The sequence below is a fragment of the Crocodylus siamensis genome, chromosome 4, assembly GCF_052110815.1.
Source record: "Crocodylus siamensis isolate JL-2025a chromosome 4, ASM5211081v1, whole genome shotgun sequence".
NCBI classification, from domain to species: Eukaryota; Metazoa; Chordata; order Crocodylia; family Crocodylidae; genus Crocodylus; species Crocodylus siamensis.
In genome coordinates, this window is record NC_143398.1 from 199,040,915 (window position 1) to 199,068,779 (window position 27,865).

At 40.5% G+C, this 27,865-nt stretch overlaps 1 protein-coding gene across 2 annotated transcripts in view; it reads left to right on the forward strand.

Moving 5' to 3' along the window:
- The window catches only part of ZNF385B (zinc finger protein 385B), a 334,199-nt gene that overhangs the window by 49,528 nt on the left and 256,806 nt on the right, over nucleotides 1-27,865 (forward strand). The window contains exon 2 of one of the 2 annotated variants that reach the window (XM_090045311.1): nucleotides 11,257-11,559. In XM_090045311.1, coding sequence (XP_089901437.1) covers nucleotides 11,259-11,559 — 301 coding nt within the window. In that variant the 5' untranslated portion in view covers nucleotides 11,257-11,258. Of the gene's footprint in view, nucleotides 1-11,256; nucleotides 11,560-22,497; nucleotides 22,710-27,865 lie in introns of those variants that run through there. The other variant, XM_090045313.1, reaches the window with a different exon arrangement.

The window sequence follows — 27,865 nt, forward strand, 5'->3', positions numbered from 1 at the left end:
GACTTAGTGAAATAGAGCTATTCTACTTTTACTCCCATTCATCTGGAGTCATAATCTTGTCCAATAATTTGAATTTTAAGATTACTAGTTTTGAGACTGTCCCTTTTTAAGAAGAACAAAGCAAAGCAAAATGAAAATTATTTCAACTTTCTGAATTACCTTTTACTGAACAGCTAATGTTTATGTTGAGAAATTGCCATCTGTTTTTTGCAGTGTAAAGAGAATCTTGTTCAAAAGCTAAATATCCTCAAATGTGCTAGTGAAGAGGCTGTCTGCAGTCTGTCATACTATATCATTCAAAGGTCTTTATGTACAAGAATAGCAATCTGACTTCCTGTACATCCCTCATTTTTTGAAAACTAAAGTAAAAATGTGAACTGAACCAAAAATAGTATTTCCTAGTGAGCTGCATCTGTCATGATGTGGCCACTGTCATGTAAGTATATATTATCAATTATTTTCCTCAGTCACCGGGTACAAACTCACTTGCCCAATTCAATTTTTGATGTAACTTTTGGGTACATGGAGTAGTGCCAAAAGCTCACAAAACAGAGAGGAAGAAATAAGCCAGTTCAGATCAGAGGTATATATAGGCAGTAGACAGTTGGGAAAATAGAGACCTGCCAAGATGTACTGCCTCCTTGAGGTTTTTTGGAAATGGGAGTTAAGATTGAATATAGCAGTTCAGTAAGCTTTTGGGAAGAGGCAGGAACAACTAGGAATGGATCAAAACTGTCCCGTGCTTCCTTCTACTTTGTTAGATTTGAGCACGAAGGTATCTTGGTATCTAAATGGATTTTGTTGCCTAGATGGTGCAAACAATATTATATGTGAATATAAAAAATATTAAAAAAAATACTGTCTAGAAGAAAGGCTAAGAGGGTTTTTTTTTGTTTCTTTGTTTTCAAAGCACAAGTGCTAGGTATGTTTTTCAAAACAATGCTCTAAATCAATGGTTTTCAACCTGTGGTCTGTGGACCCCCACTATGTATGTCTAAGGGGTCTATGAAAGATGGCTCTGAAAGTATGTGGATATCCACCCTTACAATTCAAAGGGGCCTGCACTTTCATTTGAAATTTCCAAAGGGGTCGGCACCTCCATTTGAAATTTTTTAGGGGTCCACAAATGAAAAAAACATTGAAAAACACTGCTTTAGATGTTTCCAGATCATGAAGTTCTTGGAGTTGTCCTTGTTCTTTTTAATGAGTGTGGAATATGGAGCACAGCAGAGGGGACTATACAAGCTCCTAAACTCCATTTAAACTCTGGAATGAAATTCACCCCAGTGATGGTTCTCATCACGAGAAATTGTATGCCTAATTTGTGTGTAGAGATTTCTTTGGCCCATGTGTATGGAAAAAGGACTTCTTTCTTGGAAAATGCCTGGAAAATAAATAGTGAGAACTTCAATTTGATGCTTGTTGCAGCTGGCTGAACAAACCATTTTGAAAACACAGCAATTTAGAAAACATTTCATTTTATACTTTTTATACGTCTCCCATAACTCATTTGACTACTCCCAAAGCCTGTGAGAGAATTGTTTACTTACATTTAAGTTGCAGTATATTTTGTTTTTCTTTTGTTGCACGGAGCCACATAGGGATGCCATTCTGATTAGATTGGATGGGCACTGTTCTTTGAAGTGGAAACTCTTTGGAGTGGGTATTTTAAAAGCTTAGGTCAAATATACAGGAAAACAGTGCTTCACATAACCATCTCTAAGTCATTAGGGAACCAAAAGCTTATTTCTTTTAAGTAAAGATTTGCACGTTCTCACCTACCCAATTGCATTATATATAATCCTTCTTTGTAGTTCCTCTGAAAGCACAACTCTGGCTAAAAGTAATTAGCTAAATTGACTAGCTAATTTCCGTGAGCTTCAAGTACAAAAGAGCTCAGACTTGGATTCTTTTTGCACTCTGTAAGAGGCTGAGAAGATGTGGTTTCAGAAATCCAGATATGGTATCTTATAACATATAGGAATTTTAATGTGGTGGCATAAATCTCTTAATTTATTCTTGTTCCCATATTGCTTGCAGATTTAACTCTGGAAGATCATAATCTGAATGAGGGAGGTGGGAGTGGCTTCCAGTCAAGTAACTCTGTCAGGGAATATATCCTGAGAAGATCCTTTAGTTACTTCATTGTTTATACTCATTGGGTGCATCCACACATGCAGGCACAGGACCCCCCCCTTGGTCCCTCATACCCACAGTAGTTCCCCCCTTCCCTCCCACTTACTTTCAACAGAGGCTGGATCTATGTCCAGGCACATGTGCGCTCGTCTGGATGCGCCCATTATGTTTGATCCAGAGAGAAAAGGAATGTGGACTGTTTGAAGGACAATTTTAATTATGGAAGAGAGAAAGTAGTACCATTTAGATGCCACATTGAAGTTTCCTGTTGCAAAAATATATACTTCCCACAATACCTTCTAAAGGTGTAGTTAGCTGTAATGAGCAGAAAACCTGATTGACTTTTTTGCTAGCCTTTTTTGATAAGCTTTTTGCCCCTAAACCCAAGAACTTTAGCATTTCTTTAAAGGTGTTTTAAGAATTCTTCATAAACGTACTTACGTTTTTCCTGGATAAAATCCTGTCTTTGAATACATAACTGCATGGGAGGGTGTTCATTTTTTTTATTCTATAAAAGCAGCAGTAGTATCTTCAACAAGCTAAGGAGGATCGTTGGGGAAGCGCTGAGGACCCAGAGGGGAAGGGAGCCAGATGTCCAAGGTGAGTGGTTGCTCCTTAAGGAGACGATCCTCCATGCCCAAAGGGAGGTAATCTCAACAAGGGTCAAAGGGAGCAGGAGGGCACATAAACCCCCATGGCTCACTAGGAGCATCCGGGAATGTCTCCTTGCTAAAAGGGAGGCATACACCCAATGGAGGGATGGGGTCATCACCAAGAAGGACTATGTTACAGTCGCCCGAGGATGTAGGGGGGCAGTCAGGAAGGCCAAGGCAGAGATGGAGATAGGACTAGCTTCCCGGATTAAGGACAATAAGAAGTCCTTCTTCAAATACATAGGGGGTAAAAAGAGGGTCCCGGGTAATGTGGGGCCCCTGCAGGACACGATGGGCAACTTAGTCGTCATGCCAGATGACAAAGCTAACATATTTAATGATTTCTTTGCCTCTGTCTTCCTAAGTAGGGACCAGTTCAGCCACCTCCCTGCTGGGCCCTCCTCAGGCCCCGGGAGAGACACTCCTGGGCCAGGGGTTAGGGAGGAGTTAGTTAGGGTACTTCTGGAGAGGCTGGACGTGTTCAAGTCCGCTGGTCCAGACGATCTTCACCCTAGGGTTCTACAGGAACTGGCCGAGGTCATTGCGGGACCCCTGGCGCGGCTCTATGAGCACTCATGGTGCTCTGTTGAGGTGCCGGAGGACTGGAAGAGGGCCAATGTGGTCCCTATCTTCAAAAAGGGAAAAAAAGAGGACCCGGGAAATTACAGGCCAGTTAGTCTTACCTCAATCCGGGGTAAGCTCTTTGAAAAAATTATCCTGGCACACATCCAGGAGGGCCTTGCGGGGGAATGCATGCTCAGGGGCAACCAACATGGGTTCATCAGTGGCAGGTCTTGTCAGACCAACCTGGTGGCCTTTTACGATCAGGTCACCAAATCATTAGATGCAGGGGTTGCTGTGGATGTAGTCTTTCTGGACTTCCGGAAGGCTTTCGACACTGTCTCTCACCCTGTCCTCATCAAAAAGCTGGGAGACTGTGGTGTCGATGCCCACACGGTCAAATGGGTCGCCAACTGGTTGGAGGGCCGCACCCAGAGGGTGGTAGTGGATGGGTTCTTCTCGACCTGGAAGGACGTAGGCAGTGGGGTTCTGCAGGGCTCGGTCCTCGGGCCTGCACTGTTCAACATCTTCATCAGTGACTTGGATGAGGGGGTAGAAAGCACCCTGTTCAAGTTTGCTGATGACACTAAGATGTGGGGGGATGTGGGTGCACTAGAAGGGTGCAATAGGCTACAAGCTGACCTTGACAGGTTGCAACGGTGGGCGGATGAGAATAGGATGGGGTTTAACACTGATAAGTGCAAGGTGTTGCACATGGGGAGGAAGAACCAGCACCACACTTACAGGTTGGGGAACTCCCCTCTTGCCAGCACGGAGACGGAAAAGGATCTTGGAGTTGTCACTGACTCCACGATGAACATGGGCCGGCAGTGTGGGGAGGCAGTCAGGAAGGCCAACCGTACCCTGTCATGCATCCACAGATGCATCTCGAGCAGGTCCAGGGAGGTGATCCTCCCCCTCTATGCGGCACTGGTCAGACCGCAGCTGGAGTACTGCGTCCAGTTCTGGGTGCCACACTTCAAGAGGGACGTGGACGATATGGAAAGAGTCCAGAGGAGGGCCACTCGTATGATCAGGGGTCAGCAGGGCAAGCCTTATGAGGAGAGGCTACGGGACCTGAACCTGTTTAGCCTCCACAAGAGAAGGTTAAGGGGGGACCTTGTGGCCTGCTACAAACTGGTCGGGGGGATCAGCAGGTATTGGGGGAGTCCCTGTTCCCCCGTGCGCTGCCAGGAGTGACCAGGAATAACGGTCACAAGCTGGTGGAGGGTAGGTTTAGATTAGATATTAGGAGGCGCTACTTCACAGTCAGGGCGGCTAGGGCCTGGAACCGGCTTCCAGGGGAAGTGGTGCAGGCTCCTAGCCTAGGGATTTTTAAAAGGAAGTTAGATGAGCACCTTGCCGGGGTCATCTGACCCCGGTGCTCTTTCCTGCCAAGGCAGGGGGTCGGACTAGATGATCTTCCTAGGTCCCTTCCGACTCTAGCTACTATGAAACTATCTGCTATGGATAACAGTGCCGATGTATAGCTCTTCTATGCAGCATGTTCTTGCTCATGGAAGTGTATGGTACAGGAGCTGTAGCTGAGGCCTGGGCTGGCATACATCTAGAGAGGACTTGTAGAAAACCAAAAGTTGTTGTTAACAAAATAATTCTGCGTTACTTTTGCACAGACGATTTTAAAGTATTATGCTCCTAGATAGATGAGATGAAAATATTCAGAGGCTTTCTTATTCTCAGCTTCCTAAATAAGGCTGTTGCTTCTATGCCCAGCACTTTTCTTCCCAGCCAGTGTAGGAAGTGTGAGACTCAGTGGGTGCATCTTCACATGTGTTTTAATGGCAGTAGCCTATTTTACTGTGCCCTACAGTGTTGCATCAAAAACTGTTAATATGCTAATTCGTAGTAAAATAGGCTACTGCACATTGTGTCACACACAAAAAGTGTGTGCATTTGCTACTGTGCATTAGGGAAGCCTAATATTAAAGGTACTAAATTTAATGTACAGTGCATTAATGAACATGTAGATGCACCCAGTTCTAGCCAAAGGGAGAATTAAACAGTTACGGAGTTTAACATAGCTTATGGGATTTCTAAAAGTGGAACAATATGTGCATGGTTAAAGAGAGATTTGACTCGCAACAAGCCTTATTTGATTGCCTTACTTGAGTCTGTAGACTAACTTGTGTAGAATCACATAGGTGTTAGGGGCTGGAAAGGGACCTTACAGATCATTGGGTCCACCCCCTTGCACTTGGGCAGGAAAGACTGCTGGGGTCAGGTGGAAGCTCATGAGATGCATTAATACACTCAAATACATATTTATAAGCATTTCACTGTGTAGCTCTGTAAACATAGCCTATATAATTATGGCTTCAAAATCCATTTGTAATATATAGAGGCTCATGAAAAGCTTTATGTAACAATCTGATTTTTCAATAATATAATTCAATATAATAATTTTTTTTAATTGAAGGAAAGTATGGAAATTAAAATTTCAGTGTCATCAGGTTTAAAAACTGTAAGCAATAGATTTGCTAAAGGTAAAAAATCAAAACAATGCAAGACAATTCAAATATATACATATTAAACTGTGACGTGAAATGACAGCCCAAGAATAATCAATTTCTGGATCAAAGCACCTCTCTTCATTTAGTTTGTTTCATAATTGTGCTCAACAATATCCCCAATGCTTTTTTATTCTGAATTTATTATTATTTCTTTTTATTGGCCTCTATAAGTATAATAAATAATGCATCTATACTTAAAAAAAAAGTCTTTTGGAGGGAAGAAGGTTGCTTCATGCTATTTGCATCAGTAAAAACACATTTTGCCCCTTGCATCTGGATTTGACATTTTAAGTCAGAACACCTAAAAATTACTTGTGTCCACAGTTGTTTTTCCTCATTGTAATTGTATAAGCCTGTTGCAAAACCTGAGACTATTTTCTAAATGCATGACATAGACTCTTGTTTCCTTTTAGAGAACTGTCATGAGAGCTTTTATGCATTCTGATCCCTTTGACCCAGTAGAATATAATGATTTGTATAAATTCCTTTTTTTGTTCTCAGTCCATAGACTGTAGAGTATAATAGCTGTTTTGGTGCCATTGTGCTCTAGTATAAGCTATGTATAAGCTGAAGATTTGCTAAATGGCTCAAGTGAGAAGGAATATGGTCCAAAGCCCTTCAGATTTTTCCAGAGACCGTGGAAAGTGTTTGGAAAATGTTTTACCTATCACATATTTTTATGTTTGACTCTATTCCTTTTCAGTAAAATATAGCAATTAATAAGAATGCTGGAAAGTTGTGGGGTTTGCCAACAAAGTGCTGAATCCAAGTGTACTATCAACTTTTCTTTTTTGATGTGTGTGATTTTTCCCAATATAGCACTGTGGGCCTATTTTAAAGTTATATTTTTTCTTTCCAAATGCAAAGTAGAAAGACCCAGAAATCCACTGCAACACTGGAATATCTGTATAACCATTTGGATACAAGGATAGAGGAGAGAGCATCAAGGATATCTGTACTGCCCATAACACTGTACTGGCCAATTACACCTCTGAGTAAGACTATTCAAAATGTTAGAGGGCTTTTATCAGCTGTTAGGAGAGAGGCGTACATGTTCTAATAAAACATAAAATGATTGTTTTTGTTAAGTCCAATGTTTTCCCAAGCACAAGCTGCCAGGATCATTTTGTAAAGTGAATATGTAGGTTCCCATTGAGGGCAAGGACTGGAAGTTAGTTGGAATGATGATTCTGTGGCAAGTATTCTCCCGTCTATGATTGGGGTTTTTTTGTCCTTTTTCATGTTTCTATCAGGGTTTATTATGGAGCATAACACTTGTTTAGTTTTACCAACTACATGTACATAACCAGTCTGACTTCAGATGCTCAGGCTAAGTATAGACAGTTAAAAAGCCTGAGGCTGAATTGATTCAGTCTTTGCAGGTTAGTCTAAGCTGCATATTGAACCCATAAGCAAATGAACAAACATTCACTCTTGATTCAGGAACAGGAAATGCAGCTACATGCCATCGCTGGCTCAAGCTAGCAGCCAGGGGCACAAGAGCATGGCACTCTGGAATGTAGCCAGCATGGGCAGTGTGTTCGCTTCCCCTTCCTGCTCCCCCTAAGTTCTCTGGGATTTGCAGTCCTGACTTACAGTAGCAGGACTCTGCAGGGTTGCTCATCATTTCCTCTTCTTGCTTCCAGGTGCCTCTGGGATTTGTAGTCCACAGTCACAACTAGCAGTAAGTAAACAGGGCAGAGAAGCTCCGTACTCAGGGGAAGGGAAGTTTAACCCTCCTCCCTGGCCCCAGATCCCAGCATGGGTTTGCCTGGGGGGACCAGCGAGCCAGCCCTAGCTGCCACTGCTCCAGCTAGGGAGCAGAAGGGCAGGGTGTGAGCTCTGTTCTCTGAAGCAGACAGCACAGCCAATCCAGGGCTGCCAAATCCTGGGATGCTGGGGGACTCTGATTTAACTTGAACCAGAAAAGGGTCCAGGACAGAAATTGCATAAACTGGTTTGACCTAAATTGGTTAAGTCTGATACTACATTCAACCAGGTTTATCTTAAGCCAGTTTCAGCCATTTTGAAACTGGTTTATGTGCACCAAACTTCTATTCTGTTATAGGTTGAGACCATTTTCTGATCACTCAAACCAGTTTGTGTAACTTTTGTCCCTAGTCTGTGTTCCATATGTTGCACAAAACTCAGTGAGAGTTTAACAGTTCACAGGAGTGCCTAGGGGCAGACATTCAAAAAGCCTGAGCCTGAATTGGTTCAATCTTTGCAGGTTAGTTTAACCTGGCTAGACGGAACCAGTTTGTAACTGTACAGGCATCCCCTCTGGACTGAAGAAATGCAGGCGCATTCATTCAGTGGCTCAGGCTAGAAGCTGGGGGGTGCTAAACAGTCCTTCCTTCCCTTCCCTTCCACAGTGTTGAGTTGGGGGGGCATGGCCAGGCCCCAGTGGGTGCTCTGATTAGGGAGGTGTGCCCCCCACCTTGCTGCTCTTGACCAGTGGCAGAGCCAGTAGGGAGTTGCACAGCATTTACTTAAGTGGTAGGGAGTTACACGGGGAGTAACACAGCATTTATCAGCCCATGAAGGAAACAGACCTCTCTCTTTAGTTCATGTTCTCTTAGCTCCAAAAAGCCCTAAACGGCACTGTCCTGTGTGCCTTTGTCCTGCCTGCCTTACACAGACACCTCTCAGCATTAGATACCATACCACAAGCTGGCTATTGTCCATGGGGGTGGGGAATACCTGCTTGAGCAGGGAGTGGTGAGGGTTGGGGGCAGAGGGGTGGGCATGGGGAAGTTAGACAGATACTGCTGCACTTGCCGTCTGCTGCGCTTGCCGTCTCTGCTGAAGCTCCAGGCAGGAAGCAGAGAGGAGGTGGGGGGTGGCAGCCCACCTCTTGTGAACAAAGAACCCTGCCCAGAGCTGCAAAGCATCCGGGATGCTGGGGGACTCTGGTTTAAGTTAAACCAGGAAGGGGTCTGGGACAGACATTGCATAAACTGGTCTGACCCAAATCAGTTAAGTCTGATACTACATCCAACCAGGTATACCTTAAAGCAGTTTCAGCCATTTTCAAATTGGTTTATGTGCACTGAACGTCTGTTCTGTTACAGGTTTAAACCAGTTTCTGATCACTTAAATCGGTTTATATGTATTGTCTGACTAGCCAATGAGGTCAGGTGAGGGGGGTTGTGCATAGCTTTGTGTAGGATAAAGCCATAACATGTCTGTTAAATCGGAGCTTGTTGCAAGACAGTTAAGGTGATGACTGTACACCAAGAAAGTATGTTAAAAGCAAGCAGGATCACTTGGAGAAAGCACATGCAGCAGCATCTGTTGCCCTGTTAACTGTATATCTCCTACACTTACTTTTGCCTTCTTTCTCGTGGTGTTCAGAAGCTACAGGAAGTGAGTGGAGTTATACTTTGCTCTTCTTTCTGGCCATTTGCCTTCCATTTGACATGGCTGCCAATAAGCTGTTTTTATAGTTTATGAGGGGAGCATAAGGGTTAAGATACTTGATGCTTCCAGTATTGGTAGTCTTCACAAGGTCAGCTACATTTTGGCCCAATATTCATTTAGCATAACTGGTTGGTTCCATGGGCTTATTTAAATTGGTTGTGCTTTTAATTGCATTTGAAAGTTTGTCCCAGTCTATCCCAACCATGCAGTTGGTTCAATAAAAAATATTGCCTTCAAAAATCCTTGCCTCTTGCACATTTCCTGGACCACCATGGCTACCACCTAACTTTGGTATTGTGTTGAGTTAATAAGTGCCTAGCAGTTGCTGTTTGCAGTGTGATCATTGAGAGGTCATCTTCCACTTGTGAAAATTGGACTGCTTTTATTTAGAACTTTAGTAATTCCAGCCATGACACTATGTTTTACTAGGGCTGTCTGGAAACCATGCTGTTTTGCCAAAACAGCCATACGTTTTAAAAAGCTGCTTTATTAGAATGGAGAGTTAGGGAGAGTTTGGCAAAACATGCTCAGTAGCGTGGTGGGCAGCCTATACAGCTCAGGTGTAGGTGAGCTATGTTTAAACCTCTCTTCCCAATTAGTCTGTTTTGCTTTCAGATATATTTGAAAACAATTTTTGGGTCCATGAATAATTAGTATTTTGGGCAGGTAGCATTTTCCATCTGAGAACTATTTTGTTAAATTTTCTGAACAGCCCTATATTATCTCTGCTGTCTAGTATATTATGGGTTGAGCGTAATTGTGCATGCTCCAAAAAAAGAAAAAACAAGTATCACAATGATTGTCCTGTTTCAATGAAACTGTCAGGGAACCAAAAGTACACTTAATGTAATAGAAGTCTAATCATACAGAATATAGAGTAAAGGAAAGTAATTTATCATACAAAAATAGAAATAGAAAAGACAAATACTGAATTTCCAAACAGCTTAAATTTTCACATGAAAATGTCATCTAAGCAAGTTGAGTCAAAGGTGTCAGTGCTTGCCTTGAAAGATGATACTTACGCTTAAATGATTTAGTGTGACAGTATACAGCTAAGTTTGCCAGATCATAAGTGATCATCAGTGGTTTAGTCTGAAAAGGAATTAAATACCTAGAACCTAAAATGATTTTTAATATGGGCCTGTGAGTTTGCAATATTTAGTATTCATGCATTTTACTAACAACTGCGACGTAGCTAATTTACCTTGATCTCTCAGTAATTCAGTTCTAGAAGACATGAATGTGAGAGAGGTGATTATATATTGACGCTGTTTTCTGCAAAAGACAGGGATGGATGTAGAATACATTTTATAAAGAAATTCACACATTGTGAGAGTCAAACTAAATGAATAATGAAACTATAGTTTATCTTTTGGTTGGTTAATTAAGGTACAGGATTGGGAATAAGGTGAAATATTTACATCCGAGCAAATTACTTTCGGTGTCATCTGTGACAACTAAGTTTTGCTTGACCCACTAAAATATTTTCTTTCTAAAATAACATTTCATCACCTTTTTTTCTTTTATCCATCATTTCTATTCATCTAATTATCTTTTAGGCTTTTTTGTATTACAACATGTTTTGGCAAGCAAAAAACTGTGGAATCCTTATCTGTATTGATGAGTCGGAAAAATAACTGAAAATAAACTTAATGCTGCTTGGGGCAGCAATCAACATATTTAAAAGAGAGAGAACTAGGAAAAACAAGATGAGTGTTATTGTGCATGCAAGGTTATATATAATCTGTTGATTATGGCTACATTGTGACACAAATACACACATTTCTGTGGTTAGCAGCAGTTTCCATCACACTGCACATTCTGGGCATTTTTTGTTGAACCTGATCCTTTATTCACAGTGCATAAGTAGTAGATTTAAAAAATAAAATGTTGGTTCTAGAAGTGGATATTGTTTTAGTTCTTGCCGTCAATATTGTTTGTCCGTTTTGCAGGTATGAAGCACCCATTAACTCCTGACCACATCTTTGAAGATGGAATTATGAATCCATCAGCTTTACTACGGGGCTTTGAAGAAAAGGGAATGAGGAATGATAGACCAGACTGTCAATTAAGTAAAGAGAAAAGGAAGATACTCTTTTCTTTCTGTGAAGTATGCAATATACAGCTGAACTCCGCAGCACAGGCTCAGGTTCATTACAATGGGAAGTCTCACCTGAAAAGAATGAAGCAGCTGAATAATGGGAAACTACCTACAAACACAACTCCTGGCACTTTGTTTGCAAGCACAAGCACAGGTACATAATGAGAAATACTGATGTATGGTCCAAAAAACTACACTTCCAGAGAGGCAGCTAAGCTTTTTATATAACTTCATATGAATGTTTTATAATGCATGATAATCGTGCTTTGTTGTTGTTGTTATGCTTGATACAGTCACATTCACTGCTTATATATTAATTACTGTAAAGTGTAAGATGACAAGTGGGACCAGATTTTTATTTTGTCAAAAAGAAACAATTCAAAGGCTCACTTTCTGCTCTAACAGTGATGTTTGCATCTTATACCAATGTGAAAGGTGAATCAGGGAAAATAAGTTTCCTTTTTTGTTGTACTTAGTCTACCTGTTCTGCCATTTCAACAATTTTGGAATGTTCAAAATTTGACAGTGCAGCATAAAAAGATGTCCCCATAGACATTTGTTCTGTTTTGTGTTAGTTCAAGCTTTGTCTACTCTTGGGGAGATAATTGTTCTGGGAGGAGTAGTGAAATGATTATTCTGACATTGCAAGAGTATGTGTTGCAAGGGGCGAGGGTTAGGGGGAAGAGAGAGCAAAAGGGAGCTGAACAACAAAGAAGTGTAAGGGATGGTTTAGTCTCATAAAATCCAGGACTATAAGCCCGTAGAGGTTGGTAACATGTTTAGAGCTAGATGATGGTGGAGGGGTGGGGATCTCCCAAACTTACGTACATGTTTTAAAAGGTTCACAATAAGGAAAAGCACATTAACTGTATATGGCAGAAGGAATTTCTTTAAGTCAGTGGTTCTCAGCCTTTTTAGATTCAAGACACCCTTTATTAGACTCAAAGCAAATGCCAACATTTTTTGGGCTACAGATAAAAAATAGAGCAACTCTCCTGTTGCAGAGAACTTGGATCACAACAGATCAGGATGTTTTTGACACTGTGGATTCCTATTTGTAATCTCTAGATTTATCTTGCAAAATGCATGTAGACATTGGCATACCTAACAGTGCTAATAGTGTGAATCAACCTTAAAAGAATCTCGCAGTTTGTAGTGGAACGAGGGGCTGGGTGCCACTTAAGGGGACGGGGGTAAGGCAGAAGGTGCCTCACTCTGGGGCTACTTGCCTTACTTGACTCATTACCTGCCTCATTGCTTGACTCTGACACACATTTGAGGCTGAGGCAATGTCATAAAGCACAAGGGTTTCTGGGAATCGTAGGTTTTTAGCTCAGTACTGAAGTGTGCTGCTTTTGTCCCTGATTATTTTTCCTGCCAAATTCAGCATTTTTCCCCTTTTTTGTCCTCTAGGCATAGGCTTTGACAGCGCAAAGTCATTCCCCCTCTTGGGCCCTTCCCTCTTCCTCCCCCGCCTCCCTGCCCACTGACAGCAGCAAACTCTGCTGCTGCTCTAGAGAAATATGATTCCCAGAATGCTCTATGCCTTGCACTTGGCCCATCTCTCTGCTTTGGGGGGAGAATGAGAGAGAACATGTTTTTTTCCATGCTATACCTCTGCTCACAGCATCCTGGTAGAGAATCACTCCTTTAAGGATTCATCACCTCAACAGTATCTTATTGTTGATATCAAGGAAACTCTCCAACTAGATAGAAAATCTTAATCGGTTTTGTAGTTCTCGAAACAACAAAATCATTTCCTTCTCATGATATTATTTGATTAAACAAAATAGTTGTTGCTTTATACTAAAGCTGCAACTTAAAAAAACAAAACATTTTTACAGGCCCTTTTTTACCATCTCCCTTTTGTCCTAAGAGATGGGAAAGCAAAGCAGTTTTAAGAATTGCTGTCTGGTTACTATTATTGTTTTTCTATTTCTGTGAAGTATTCATTATGCAACCAAACTCTTCTTTAAAGGACAAACTCAACCCCCTGAATGAGTAGACAGAAATTTGACGCCTTTGTTCTTTTTTTTTTTGCCTTTTGAGATTTTTCTGGATGTTGGTTTTCTGTTTCTTGTGCACATCTTGATTTCTTTTTTTTAATTAAGTCTAAGCATGGGATTAGTGCCATTTGGATATCATATTGCTGACAAACAGGCCTATGTGGAAAAGGATGCAGTTTGGCTTGATGTGTGTATATATACTTAGATGGTTTCATTGCGACTTTTGCAAATTATCCTGAATTGTGGTATGACATCATCTAATGAAGCAAGTTTTCTTGTGGAGTACTTGTTTCTACTTTGATTTGTTTTGAGCTCTGTACTTTGTTTTTATGACAGTTGATTATTATGTAACTGTGGGCCTCTGCTTTGAGTGTCCTGAGATAGTATAGTTCAGCGGTTTTCAACCTGTAGTCCACAGAACCCTGGGGGTCCACAGACTGTCAGTTGGCACTGGATTCACAACCCAGACCCAATACCTATGCTCTGGGTGAGCCCAACCCTCAGATCAACCACAGCTCCTGCTGGTTGATAATATTGATTTTATTGATACACAGTGGTAGGAAATAAAAGCAATTCAGGCAAAGCAAGTACAGCGTATATTACCCAAATTCCCCAGTCCCAGAATATACACAAGGTGAGCAGTCCAGCCAGCCGGTACATAAACCCCATGTTGAGGTTCTTTGCTTGAGTATCTACCATCAGCAGTCTTGGAGCTGGGGGACTGATGCCAGCTGTGTCCATTCTCTCTCTTTTGAAAACTCTTCCTTTTTGTATTGTTTCTTCTCCTGGTGGCTCTTGATCCGTGGTTGTCGCTGATTGGCTATGTCCTGTGTTATCAGCCAAAACCCCTTTTCAAAAACCTATTACATGCCCACCTCCTAATTTGGGGCTTTACCGATGTCCTTCTAATTTGGTCAGTTCCCCCAAAACCAGAAAGCTTAAGGCTTTTTGCAAGCAGGCACTATGGCCCTGGAGCCAGGCCTATCTCTATTATGAAAATAAAGTTTGGATGTTTTCAGTTACCCAGGATGTGTGGTCTTGCTGTGAAGCTTCAATCGCTTGTTTGATTTGATGCAGATATGGTGGCCGAATCGCCGAATCCAAATCTAATCAAAAGACCCTTTAATCTTTCTAAATCTAATTGGAACTCTCCAAATCAATTTGGATAGATTTGATGATTCAGACATAAACACAGTTTTAAATGGTTTTTCTACATACCTCAAGGCTTGTGAATGCTGAGATGCTGGGGTGGATGGAGTGTCCCACAGGAGCATGGTGGGGGGGCTCCCCAGCACACTTGGCAGCAGATCTGGAAATGGACCAGAAACACTTCTGCGTCTACCAGGGAGCACACGGGGAATCCCCCCCTCCTCCTGACTTGGTGACTGGTGCCTCCTGGGTCTGGGGGGGCACCTGGGGTGCCCCCATGGCCAATTGCTGAGGTGAGGCAGCACAGGGGTGTCCCCCTGCATGCTCCCTGGTGGACCCAGAAGTGGACCGGAAGTACCTGGTACCTTGAGGTAAGGAAAAAAAAAACATTTAAAGCTCTATGGCCAAATGAATCACTGATTCTCTGAATCGGCATTGAATCTTCAGATTCAGATTTGGCTGAATTTAAATTGGGAGTGATCCAAATCAACGAATCGAATCACTGCCCCCGATTCAGGCTGAATCTGAATCAAATATGGCCCATTTCACACACCCCTATTAGACACCCCATCTGCTTCTGAAGGCTAGGAAACCTGTGTATGAGACCCAGTCTTTTAAAAATCAATTAACCCTTACTGCTATAACCATTATTCTAATGCATATTACCTACAAGCCAATTTTCAAAAACAAACCTTTAAATATCATTTCTAAGCCAACAAAGTAATATCTAAGCGGCCTGTGAAAGATGACTTTGATCAATCAAAAGTATGCAAATTTCCACATTTACAATTCAAAGGGATTTGCACCCCCATTTGAAATTTCCAAAGGGGTCAGCACCTCCTACAAAATTTTTTTAGGAGTCCACAAAAGGAAAAAAGGTTGAAAACCACTAGTATAGTTCATTCTTGTTTTGAATGTAAAATTTGGTATCACATTAGCTCACTATATCAGATAGTACAGTAACCTATACTATGTGTTTACAGCTATATTTACCACAAATATCTGAATTGGCATATATTACATTTATTAATTTTATTAATCTGTATAGTGCCTAATGCAATAAAAGGCAGGCATTCAATTTTTATATTTAGATTGGTTTAATCAGAAGTAGAGGAACAAAAACCAAAATTAACATATTATCATTACAGACTATTTTGTTAAAAATGTAATATACTTTTATTCTAAGAGCCAGTGCGTGAACAGGGTTTACTAAAGTGCAATTTGCAAAGAAGTGTTTGTGAAAATTAATTTTTTTCCAGCTGTAAAACTGAAATTATTCCATTCTTTGCCTTACTGCTTGTCCCAGGGGTGTTTTTTTACCTCAGTGTAATAGGAAACTGCATTTTTATTTACAACATTATCCAAAGAAACAGGAATTAATTGTGCAGATGGTAAGGGAACAATTATATTCACCTCATCTCAGTAGTTGGAAGACTTCATTCCAAGTGTAAAGGAAACAAATGCTTCTTCCTATGCTTTATTGTTATTGCTACATGCCTTTCTAAAGCACCTATTCACTGAGGTTTATATGGGCAATTCACATGATGGAAGAGTTGATCAGTTACCATACCTCTGAAAACTCTCTTACAAGATTTTCTACAACTAGCTGACAGGGGTAATTTTTTCCTTGAATAATACTACAGTAAAACTGAAGGTTATCAAACGGCTGCGCATATATTCAGAAAGCACTGAAATCTTCAGCCAAGATTACAGTCCCAATAGGACTATCAGATATTCCTGACCTGTATGATAGAACATATCTCTGTTTTGGAGTAATTAACATATAAAAAAGACAGACATATGTGAAGACAGAAAGATTTACTTTTGGGAAGTCAGTGGAAGATTGAGTAGAGAACATATTTTGACAAGTCATGGAAAATCTTCATTAGTAAGTGTTCAAAGTACCTTTTGTTTTGGAAATCAGAAATGCTTTGTCATATGCTGCCATTCACTTAGTAGCTAAATTATTTTTGTGAACATTTAAACTGCTCTACTATATACACTGTCTTGGTCATATAGGTCAGATACTCCTGACCTATATGATAGAACAGAACTGCATACCCAAGTTGTCTTGCCTCTTTCCTTCATTGACCCTGGGCTAGGAACACTCCATGAAGGAAGGGATTCTACTGAAATATTCAGAACAAGAGAAATGCCATGAGGCTTTGTTTCTGACAGACTGCTTCACAATCCTTGTTTAGTAATTTTCTTCAAGCATCCTTCTGACCATTGAGCTCTTCTGTGCTTTATAAATCTAACCTGGATATTGTTCAGAACGTCAAATAACAAGAGATGTTGCGGTTAGAATAATCTCACCCTTGTGGAAATGTCTGCTAAGACTTAACATGTTGCTTGAACTTATGGAATTTATAGATCAGCATTACACTTTTAAAAAAGTGTATAATTTTCTGCAGTTCTAGTTCTAGTTCTGTTTTACCAAAATGTTTACAAAAGATTATTTTATTTCTATAAAACCCACTTAATCCTAAATGAGCAAGTCCTCGGAGATGGGGGTTCCAGCGTAATACATGAACCTGACATTTTATTTGTTCATCTTACAACATATCTTCTTTAAAGGTGGTATGTCAACTAACAAACTAATAAAGTTTGGCAACCATTTCAGTAGGGCTCTTCACTGCACTCCAGTAGTTTTTGCAGTGGTAGAAGACTTTCTGTGGCTAACTAATAATACATCCACTAATTAATGAACCAAATTACGTCTGAAGGCTTTATTGAAAAAGTGTTATGTGTTTGAGAAGAAACTGTCATTTATCTTGCCAGAAAAGAAAAAAAACAATTTTATACAGGAAGCTGGTGTTTAATTAAGGTGAGCATCCACACAGTCTTTTGCCAGTCTTGTGCCCCAGGGATGAAGCTGAAGCCTAATTCATAACTGGTAAGTCTTGCCTGAAGAACCTTCCTTTATGGTCTCCCTCTCTCTCTTTCCCTAGTAGGGGCATCCCTTTTGCTGTTGTGGCCAACCCTAAAGAAAACAATGGTGCCTCAAAGAAGTTAGAGCATAAGAGTGTGTGCGTTGTTGGAAATCAGAGTGCTTTCAGGTCTGAGTCTTTTTTCCGTAAGTGGGAACAAGACATGGGGCAGGTTTTACTGCCACAAAATTATAGGAAAAATGGGTCTGGAAGGGACCTCAAAAGGTTATTTTGTCCAGGGGTTCGCAACCTTTCAGAAGTGGCAAGCTTTGGACCGAATTAATAAAATCTGGTCCAAAGGTGGGTTGCTGCTACTACCCATTTCTCTCATTGCCGACATCCCCTGCTGCTGAATTGCCACTGCTGTCTTGGCTTAAATTTCTGATACAGTCACTTGGAGGGCCAGATCTGGCTCGTGGGCTGCTTACCCCAATCTAGTCCATCCCTGTCTAACCCATTCCAGACAAGTGTTTGCCTGGAACGAATGAAGAGAAAAACACTTATCAATCTTGTCAAGAAATTGATAATGGCAGTAGGTGGAGGTGACAATAGCTCTGTGTTTTGGAACACCAGGGGAAGTAATAGTGGTGGGAAGACCAAAAGATCATGTTCCATCACTGCTCACTCAGCAACACAGCCAACAGGGACCCAGGATGCCTTAATGCTAGATGAGCGGCTACAATGGGGTAGTCATGGAGAGATTAAAAAGCATGTGTTGGGAAGGAAAGAAAGCAATTTAAGGCAGAGTAAGGTGAAAAAAGGTGGGATTTTGTTTTTAAGTGATCATGGGGTTAGAATGATGGGGAAGTTAAGCAGCAGAAACAGTGAAAGGTATTGGGAAAAAAAACTATCAAAAGTAATGAATAAAATGAAACATTAAATGAAAATCATGAGCTGCAAATTATAACTAAATTAGAACTAAAAAGGAAGAAAACCTAGAAAATTCACTTGTACTTATATACTTTCTCCCACTATATATCTTGGAGAAAGAAAGAAAGAATCCGGTCTTGAGGATATTCATTACTAATCTGCCTTGTTTTAAAGCATCTCAGTCCAGTTAGCTACTACATAATATTATTTATAGCTGTGTCCTTGGCATCTTTTTACACGGAATTCTGTGTGATTGCAGCATGATTATGTGTCCACAAGATGGTGCTGCAAGCTTGTAGCACCACTCTGACCTGTATTTCTGCTACTTGGGAATTTTTTTTTTAAATAGAAGAAGCCTGTTAAAGATTCCATTAGCAGGATAGCAGTGTCTCATACTAAATGTTATCCTCAGTTTTCTGAGTGGCCTTAAAGTGCATGTCCCCACAAGCACACACGTGCAGTGGCACACGTTTCCTTCAGGACAAATAGCAGTGCCACTGCTATTGATCCTGGGCATGCCCCTGCTTGCGTGCTGTGGCGCACGGCAAAGGTACTTGAGTGATGTTGAGGAGGTTGGGGCCTGGCTCCAGCAGCCTTACCTGGGGGCCACCTGGGGCAGCAGCAGTGTTGAGCAGCCATACTCTGGTTGGCCAGGATCTAGTTTCTGGTGGTACGTGCTGCTGCCGTGTGTGCTGTGCCTCTTTTTTTGGCATTGGGATCTCCTGGTGTCAAAAAAACCCACCGCACTGCAAATTAGCAGTACAGCAAACGGGTGCATGTGCACCGTGTGCAGTTGGCAGCATGTCAAATGGCTTTGAGGCGCTGCTCATGGGGACATGCCCATTGGCTTCATCCATTTCACATCTGGATGATTGGCTTTCTGCCAATAGTGTCGTTCCCAAAAAATGGTCATCCCTCTGGTTGTAGATTTTGTGGGAGCCTGCTGGTTGTTTTTGCCTTGCTTGTGTTGTGATGTGAATATCAAACTGCCTGTTGAGTTCTAACAAGGTCCCAGACTGACAGATACCTAGAAATGAGACTTTAGTCCTTTGCATGCCACAAAAGGTGTCCAAATTTTGAAAGCAATGTACAATGTACAATGTTTTTCCCCTGATACTTGGAATAACTTCTGGGTCTAGAATTTGCTATAGAACAAATGTGTACTAAGATGCAGATCCCACAAAATGATACCTTTTTCAGTCTTAATTACAGAAAGACATGTACAGTGGCCTTGCTGCAAGTTTTCTGGGTTGACTTGTCTGTGTTATACAGCATGCTTCACTAGTAGTACAGGTGCATAATGTTGGCATACATATAGTTTTCCCACCAATTTCAATAGTGTAGAATGCAGTCACAAATTTGGATTGTTGTAGAATACCTATTGCAGCTTTCTCTCTGGATATACTTTGCACCTGTGCTGACCATCCCTTCTTGTTAAAAGATACCATGGAGGCACTTATAAAGATATTAATACAGGACATTTGCATTAGTGGCAATTGCAGCATATAGCTCATTGTAATGAAATGTAAGGAGTTTGTAGAACAAAAAGACCAAAACCTTTTTAATTTAATCCTGCACATGGCCATCTGTAAAAAAAATAATAAATAAATAAAATTACTGTAAGGAAAACCTGGAAAATTTTCTGAGTATACCATGATAGGCATACTTTCTCACTCATCTAAGTAAAAAGATTATTATTTGCCTAGGTGAATAGGCAGACTTCTTCAAGATCAGTATAGAACATATATGAGAGAGAGGCTATGCTTTCAGTTACAACAGTGTATATAGGCATAACCCCATTGGGTGTGAACAAGTGTTCACTGTACCCAGTTTAGGTTTAGGCAGCTTGCTTTAAGAGGAGCAGCTGCTCAGGGTGACTCATGGCACTTCATAGAAAGTGCCATGAGTTAGACCGACCCTCCCAATCCAACAGACGTTCACTGGTGGACTAAGAGGGTGTGTGATCAAGTTCCCTCTTTGGAGCTGATATGGAGAGAGAAGTTGCATGCCTGCAGCTTCTGGTCCCTAGCCCTACCCCCTCCAAGTTCCTGTGCTCTCTCAGGATGGCAGGGGGAGAAGGCGGGGGGGAGGTTTGTTCTGGGGTTTCCCCAGCCATGCCAGAGTGGAGGGGGGGTGGATTGGAGCCACCCACCTCAGGGGGAGGGAGAAAAGGGGAAGGGGCCTCCAATCCACCCACCCCACCATCCAATGCTGGCTGGGGAACCCCCCAAACCAAACTCCCATTCTGAAGATAGTGCACAGAGCAGAGTTTGGCTACATCAGCGAAGCCCTGTTCCTGGCTGCACTGATAGACATTTATGAGGGCACTCCACTTCTGAGCACCTTCATCTGAAACCTTGTGTAATGAGGGTGCAGATTATCACCGGATTGGGCATTTGTAAGTGCTCTGTAGCCATGCACTTCTAGAGTACTTTCAGCGGCTCATCATGCAGCAAACTGCCAAGTCTGTCAGTGCTACTGTCATGTCTATTGGTGGCCATGAGTGGCTTAGGCAGCCTGAGGTTAGTAACTGGAGTTGAGGGGGTGGAGGGGAGAGCGGGGACTTGCAGGTTTGTAAGGGGTGTTGTGGTGGGTGGGACTTGGGGACCCAAGCCTGGTCAGGGTTTGAGAGGTAGGAACAGCACAGCCCCAGAGTTGGGGTGAGTGCCTGGGCTTTTCCTGGTGCTGTGCTGTGAATGTATGCAGGCATTCACTAGGTTGGGTTAACCTTTCATTGCTTGTTAGCCCTTTGTCAACATAAAGTTAGTTCACCTCCTCAAGTGAACTTACTTAGATGGCATTCACTATTTTTGGGGTGATTTTAAGCCCTGTGAATGCCTGCATGGGCATTTAGCATAACACTTATATGTACCCATTGACTTCTGTGCAAGTAGTTTGTATTTAGCATTTTAAGTATGAGCAGAGTCTGACCCTAAATCAAAATTGGAATATAATATGGGCCAAGCAAGACTTGGGGAGTAGGAGATAATTGGCCTTCATATATTTATTCATTGGCTAGACATATGGTAAATAAATTCTCATTTTAATAATAACTATGTTGATAGCCTAATTCTGAATTCCTTGATCAGATATCCCCGCCGCCTACAGTGGACACTAGTTAGCATACTATGCTTTCTCTCACTTTTAACTTCTTACATATATATGTTTGGACAATTTGTGCAATTGTTTTAGCAGAAATTCATGTCACTTTTTTTCTTAGCAACCTTAACCTCTTCATAATCTATTTATTCCTATTGCAACATTATGTATCTAAATCTTGTATGAATACCCCTCCTTATCTCTGTTTTGGAGTAATTAACATATAAAAAAAGACAGACATATGTGAAGACAGAAAGATTTACTTTTGGGAAGTCAGTGGAAGATTGAGTAGAGAACACATTTTGACAAGTCATGGAAAGTCTTCATTAGTAAGTGTTCAAAGTACCTTTTGTTTCGGAAATCAGAAATGCTTTGTCATATGCTGCCATTCACTTAGTAGCTAAATTATTTTTGTGAACATTTAAACTGCTCTGCTATATACACGGTCTTTGTCTAAATATTTTTCCCCAAGTATTTCCATTAATTTTTATGTTAAGGACATACAGAGCATCTAAGGAGCATCTTAGTGTCAGCTATGATGATTTTTAATCATTTGTATAACTGTAAATTCATCTACTGTTTCTTTTATATGCACAGAAGATCCAAGAATATATCATTATTATGATTTTTTTTCTCATAGGTTTTCCCAGCTAAAAAACCTCATCAGAATACAGGCTACAGATTATCGTCTGTCTCATGTTCATTGTGGAAAAGGCAGAGCTATTTTTAACATTTATACAATCGAGATAGATGATTCTTCATTCTGTGTGGTTTGAAGTTAAATCTGTAGAGCCTTTTATAATCATATCCTTTTTATGGTTTGCTTGAATTTGATCACAGTAGCTGATTTCATGCATTGATAATGAAAGCTTAGGTTGCCTGTTTCTCAGCAGAAATCCACCTCAGACTTCTACTTTGACAGTGCTCTGTGTTTCAGTACGCATGAAGATATAGAACTGAAATTGCTTTGCTTTCTTTACAAATGACTCAGTGTGCTTGTCCTTCCCTAAAATGTTGCCAGCGTGTAAAGGATTTTCAATGAGCAATGCAATAAGCCAGCATCTGGGAAGGTTTGAAGCTGCACTGGTATAACAGTGTACTGTCACACAGATGATCAGGGCTGGAGCCAAGTCTCTGTAGCATCGTAGATCATATTGGTCACATATTGGAAGTTTTGTTTATCTAACTTGATTGCTGTTTAAGCTGGTTAAATAGTATTGCCATAATGTGGAGTGGACTTCCCAGTAGAGGTGAGCAAGATTTTATTATTAAACTTCACTGGATAGCTTTGAGATCTAACACCAATAGATGCTTACATGTTTGGCATTATTTCTGTGAGTATGTCATCTGTATTTTGGTTGCTACAGTGAAAATAGCTGAAAGGATAATAAAAAGGCAAGATATATGGTGATTTTTTTCAGTATAAAAGTAACTCAATGTGACAAGCCTCCTTTCTTTGCTTGCTGTTTGTAGAAGGCATCTTAATAGTAGATGACTTCTTATGCATTTTCAAAATGCATCAGTGATAATATATGATTTGTGATATGTGATTGTTGATAGAAGCTGATTATAACAGGATGATTGTATAACTCATGTAAAAAAAGCTGCATTGTATTAGATATCAATGCATAGTTGTTATGGTATGAAAAATCTGAGGTCCATAGTATTTTATATTGAATTAAAGAGGTAAATAAACTGTATAGTAGAGTTGACATCTTATATATGCCTGACGTTAATAATGTTAAAATTATGATATGCCATGCAAAGGACAACTTCCAGTAATTAATTTGCAATTGCAGCCTGCTTTGAGAAAGGTATTAAATTACTGTCACTTCTCTCTAACTGTACTTAATTAAATTTGACATTAAGTGTAGTAAGTATTATAGGCAGAAAGGGAGAGAGAGATAGGGGGTTGAAGTTATATTAATAAATCTTTAAGTTTGAAAAAAGCCTTGTAGATCATTAAATAGAGCATGTAGCTATATAAAAAGTTTTAACCTGCAGCAGAACACAATTTATATAACCAGAAAGTTACTCATTAAACATTACAGTATTACTGATACGTTTAGTTTCTGTTGAGATGTCCTCTAACTGTGTTTAGTTGTGGTAGTGTTAATTTGTCTTAATAATGGAAAAGAAAATATTGAAAATTATTGATATATTCAAAATGGTATTTTGCTTGCTAAATATGTCTATGTTTAGCATGTAGAGACTGTTGAAGGAGCTGGTGCAACTCATGCTTTTCCTGCTAAATATATTTATGAGGCAGCTGTTTTATAGCTTTCAGCTCCAAAGTTACAGATAAGTGTGTATTTATTTGACAGAAGATTCGAGAATTTCCATTTACTGTCAGTACATGTAAAGCTTGGCTAAGCAGACTGCATCATGAGCACACCATTTGTATTAGCCAATCTGTCTTTGCAAGTCCCAGGGCCACTATCTTGCTAGAAGCCACTGTGTGCTTTTGAAAGCATGAAATTAGTTTTATACTGAGCACATGGTTTCTCATTTAGCTGTTCTTTTCATGGTAATGGTCAATTTATGGTTTACTGCCAGGATTTCGGTGTTCTGTCAAAGCTGATAGCTTCTGCTAAGGTGTCTTTTGGAGATTAACCCCCCCACACACACGCACACACCCCCGAACACCCCCCCCCCAATTAGACTCAGAGGTGAGACTGTCCTGATTGACCCAGCCCACTTACGGTGTTGTTGTTAGTATTTTAAAGTTACCTTATGATATATAGTCCTTCAGTTAATATACTGTAGTGTACATTAGCTTGTCAGAACAAATTCATGAAACACGAGCATAAATATATACATTATTTTGGTTATAGTTTGTGCATAGTTTTTAATCAGTTTGCAATAAGGTATTTTCATGATGTAGGTAATCTCTTGTCCTTCTATGCCACTCTTATTTGTGCATTCCTTAATGCATCAGGGACACATGTTTCAGAAATACGTATAAAATGGTAATGCAAAAAATACATTTTTGGTAATAAATTGATATGGTTTTTCCAGAATATTGAAGCTGCATTTTTTTCACAGGGGTTTGATATTGGTTAAATTTTAAGAATCAAAGCCAACTGGTTGTAAATTACTGACAGAATTTTCCCTTTTATGTATTTTGTCCATACTGGCTAAGTATAGACAGTCAAAAAGCCTGAGGCTGAATTGATTCAATCTTTGCAGGTTAGTCCAAGCTGTGTAGATTGAACTGATAAACAAGTGAACAGACATTCATTTTTGATTCTGCAAATGTAGCTACATGCCTGCAGTGGCCCAAGTCCGTAGCTGGCGGGCTCTGGCATATACTTCCCTGCTTATCTGGAGTAGACAGCTTGGGCCAAGACTAGTAAAGCATCCTGTGACGCTGGGGGACTGACAGTTAACTTGAATCTGGGAGGGATCTGGGATACAAGTTCAATAACTGATTTAACCTAAATCTGTTAAGTCTGATACTACATCTATCTAGGTTTATCTTAAACTGGTTTTGGCCATTTTTCAAGAGGTTTAGGTGCACTGAGCTGCTGTTGTGTTGCAGCTCTGAACCAGTTTCTGATCACTACTACTGGTTTATGTGTAATTTCTGTCCGTAGCCAGTGAGTTAGTGCCATCCTGCCCTGTATTTTACCCATAACCTTGTAAGATCACATTTTATGCATATTTAGCTCTTTTCCCTTTGAAACTGGGAATTTTTACTGTGCTAAATTATGAACTATTCCTACAGTTATAGCTATTGTCAGCTAGACCCTAAAAATGATTTTTTTTTTTGGTTGAAGGCTAGTTTCCTTAGCTATTGTTTGCCTGCTTTGCTGTTAAAATCTTTTTCAAGTTAAATGATACCCTCCATTCTGTGCCTGTTCAATAAAAGTCTTCATACTTTTGAATCAACCCTGCAATAAGATAACTTTTTGCAGTATATGTACTTCTCTGCTGTATTGGTCTCTTAAATGGCATTTCTTGCCTTTTTGTGGTCATGGAAGATTTTACAGGCTGTGGTTGATATCTGTTGTACAGGTAATCAGAATGGATTCTGAGGCGTTACCCATGTTCTGAGTCCGAGGAAGGAGGGGTGGGGGGTGTTGAGGGTACATTTGATGGAGGCACAACAAAAGTGGTATACCAGCCTTAAACTCTGCTTTTCAAAAACAGAGAAGGGAAGATACAGCAGCTATGGAAGCTACTACATTCTGAGACACTGGTAGCAGTCAGAACACCACTGGAATCTGTGGGAAGAATTCTGTCCATACCTGAAAGTCATGACATTTTCAGCATTTAAGCTCATTTGTTTGGGTTGGCCCTGATAATGGGGCATAGATATACAGTCATTTTGGTTAAAATTAGGAGTTCATGCCATTTTCAGACTTCAGAATTTCAGACCCAATTATTGTTTAGTAGGTGCTTAAGGATTATCAAGGAAGGAAGTGTTGGTGGTGTTATTTAGAAGGTGCAGCATGTGGCTTTTAATACAAGCTGGAAAAACATTTTTCTAACGAACTCTTACAAAAGGACTCTTATCTAATATTTCTGTTGCTAGAAAAACATGCTTGGCAAATTACAAGCAGATTAGTTCTTTGTTTAAAAAAATTACACTGTGTAAGCCGCTTTCAGTGTCAAAGATCTCACATCCTCCTCTAAATGTTTTATAGCACTGTATAGTTCCTCTTCTGCAAATTCACTTGGTGGGTAGTGAGAGGATCAAGTTGCAGAATATAAGGTGGTATTGGACAAGGAAGTAGTTTTCTTGTAAGAAATTTTTCTGTTTTGAAGCAGTACAGTCTGGGGCTATTTATACATTAGTTTGGTTAATGTTACCTTGTGGAGAGACTCAGTGCTACTTGTTTATAGTTCCCAAGAAAAAAAGACCATGAGTTTGTTTAATATGAAATGTGAGGCACCATGTTTGTTTGTTTTGGGGAGGGGTTGAGAAGGCAAGGTCTGAGTGTTTTGCCTTTGGGCTAGGATGTAGTGAGAACTAATGTCAGTTTAAGTTTCTTCAATAATGAGTTCCATAGTCTTGGGCCAAACCCTGACAAAACTGATCTCAAGAGCATGTGAGTTCCTGAAGCATAAAGCAGTCTTCAAATATCTTGTGTCCAGTCAATCTAATATTATAAATGAGGGTTGAAATCTCAAAATTGATATGGTATGGTTTGGGAGCTAGCTGAGTGAATGGTATATAATGATAATATGCTTGCGGCCAGAGCTAAGTATATTCATTTTGATGAATTGCAGTTTTAGAAGTTGTGAAACTATTTGCAAATTCATTTTGGTTTGGAAAAAGTGTGGGGCGGGGGGAGAATACAGCTACATTCATAAAACTGCTGAAGAAGGAAAAGGGCATGATGTCATCACCTTTTTATTCAGAAGATAGGTACCTGCCCTGAGTGTTGGAGACCTGGGTTCAATTTCTATTGCTGATTAAGGAAATTTGAATCCACATCCCACAGGTATCAAGAATCTTCCGTTATTTGCAAAAATGTGGAGTGTTCAGTGTCTTTAGTAGCCCCTTCTGTTATAATTATTCCATGATAAGTAGAACAACATGACTTGCGAGGGGAGACTGAGGGATCTGGGCTCATTTAGTCTGGAGAAGAGAAGACCAATGGGATTTAATAGCAGCCTTCAACTACTTGAAGCAGAGTTCAAAAGAGGATGGAGCTAGACTGTTCTCAGTGGTGGCAGATGACAGAACAAGGAGCAATGGTATCAAGTTGCATCAAGGGAAGTTTAGGTTAGATACTGAGGGGGAAAAAATCTTACTGGAAGGTTAATAAAGTACTGGAACAGGTTTCTAGAGAGGTGGTGGAATCTCCATCCTTGGAAGTTTTTAAGACCTGGCTTGACAGAGCTTTGACTAGGATGATCTAGCTGGGGATAGTCCTGTTATGAGCAGGGGGTTGGACTAGATGATCTCCTGAGGTCCCTTTCAACCCTAATTTTTCTATGGTTCTAACTAAATTTTCATTGAATGAGAGACAGAGAGAAAGACTTTTTAAACTCTTAGTTTAAAAAATGTTACAAATAAAAGGTAAAAAGTATGTAGCCCTCCAAGGGGCTGAGCATGAAAGATTAATCATTAACCACACCATCATAAAACCAGAGATTGAATCCCTGTCTCTCACAGTACCTTTCTTGAGATTATGCGTTTAGGTTTAGCTGTCTATCTTCTGTCTGAATGTCTGCTCAGTGGCCAAGCATGACACAAAGTGGGTCCACATTTTGTTACAAGCTGAAGCAGAAGCGTTGGAGGGTGTCATTGGAGCCAGCTTCTGCAAGCTGGTTTCTGTGGCAATTTGGATTTGCCATTTTAGGCTGGTGATCCAGGATGACTTGGATAGGCTTAAAAAGTGGGCAGATACAACCCTGATGACATTCAATAATGACAAATGCAAGGTACTCCACC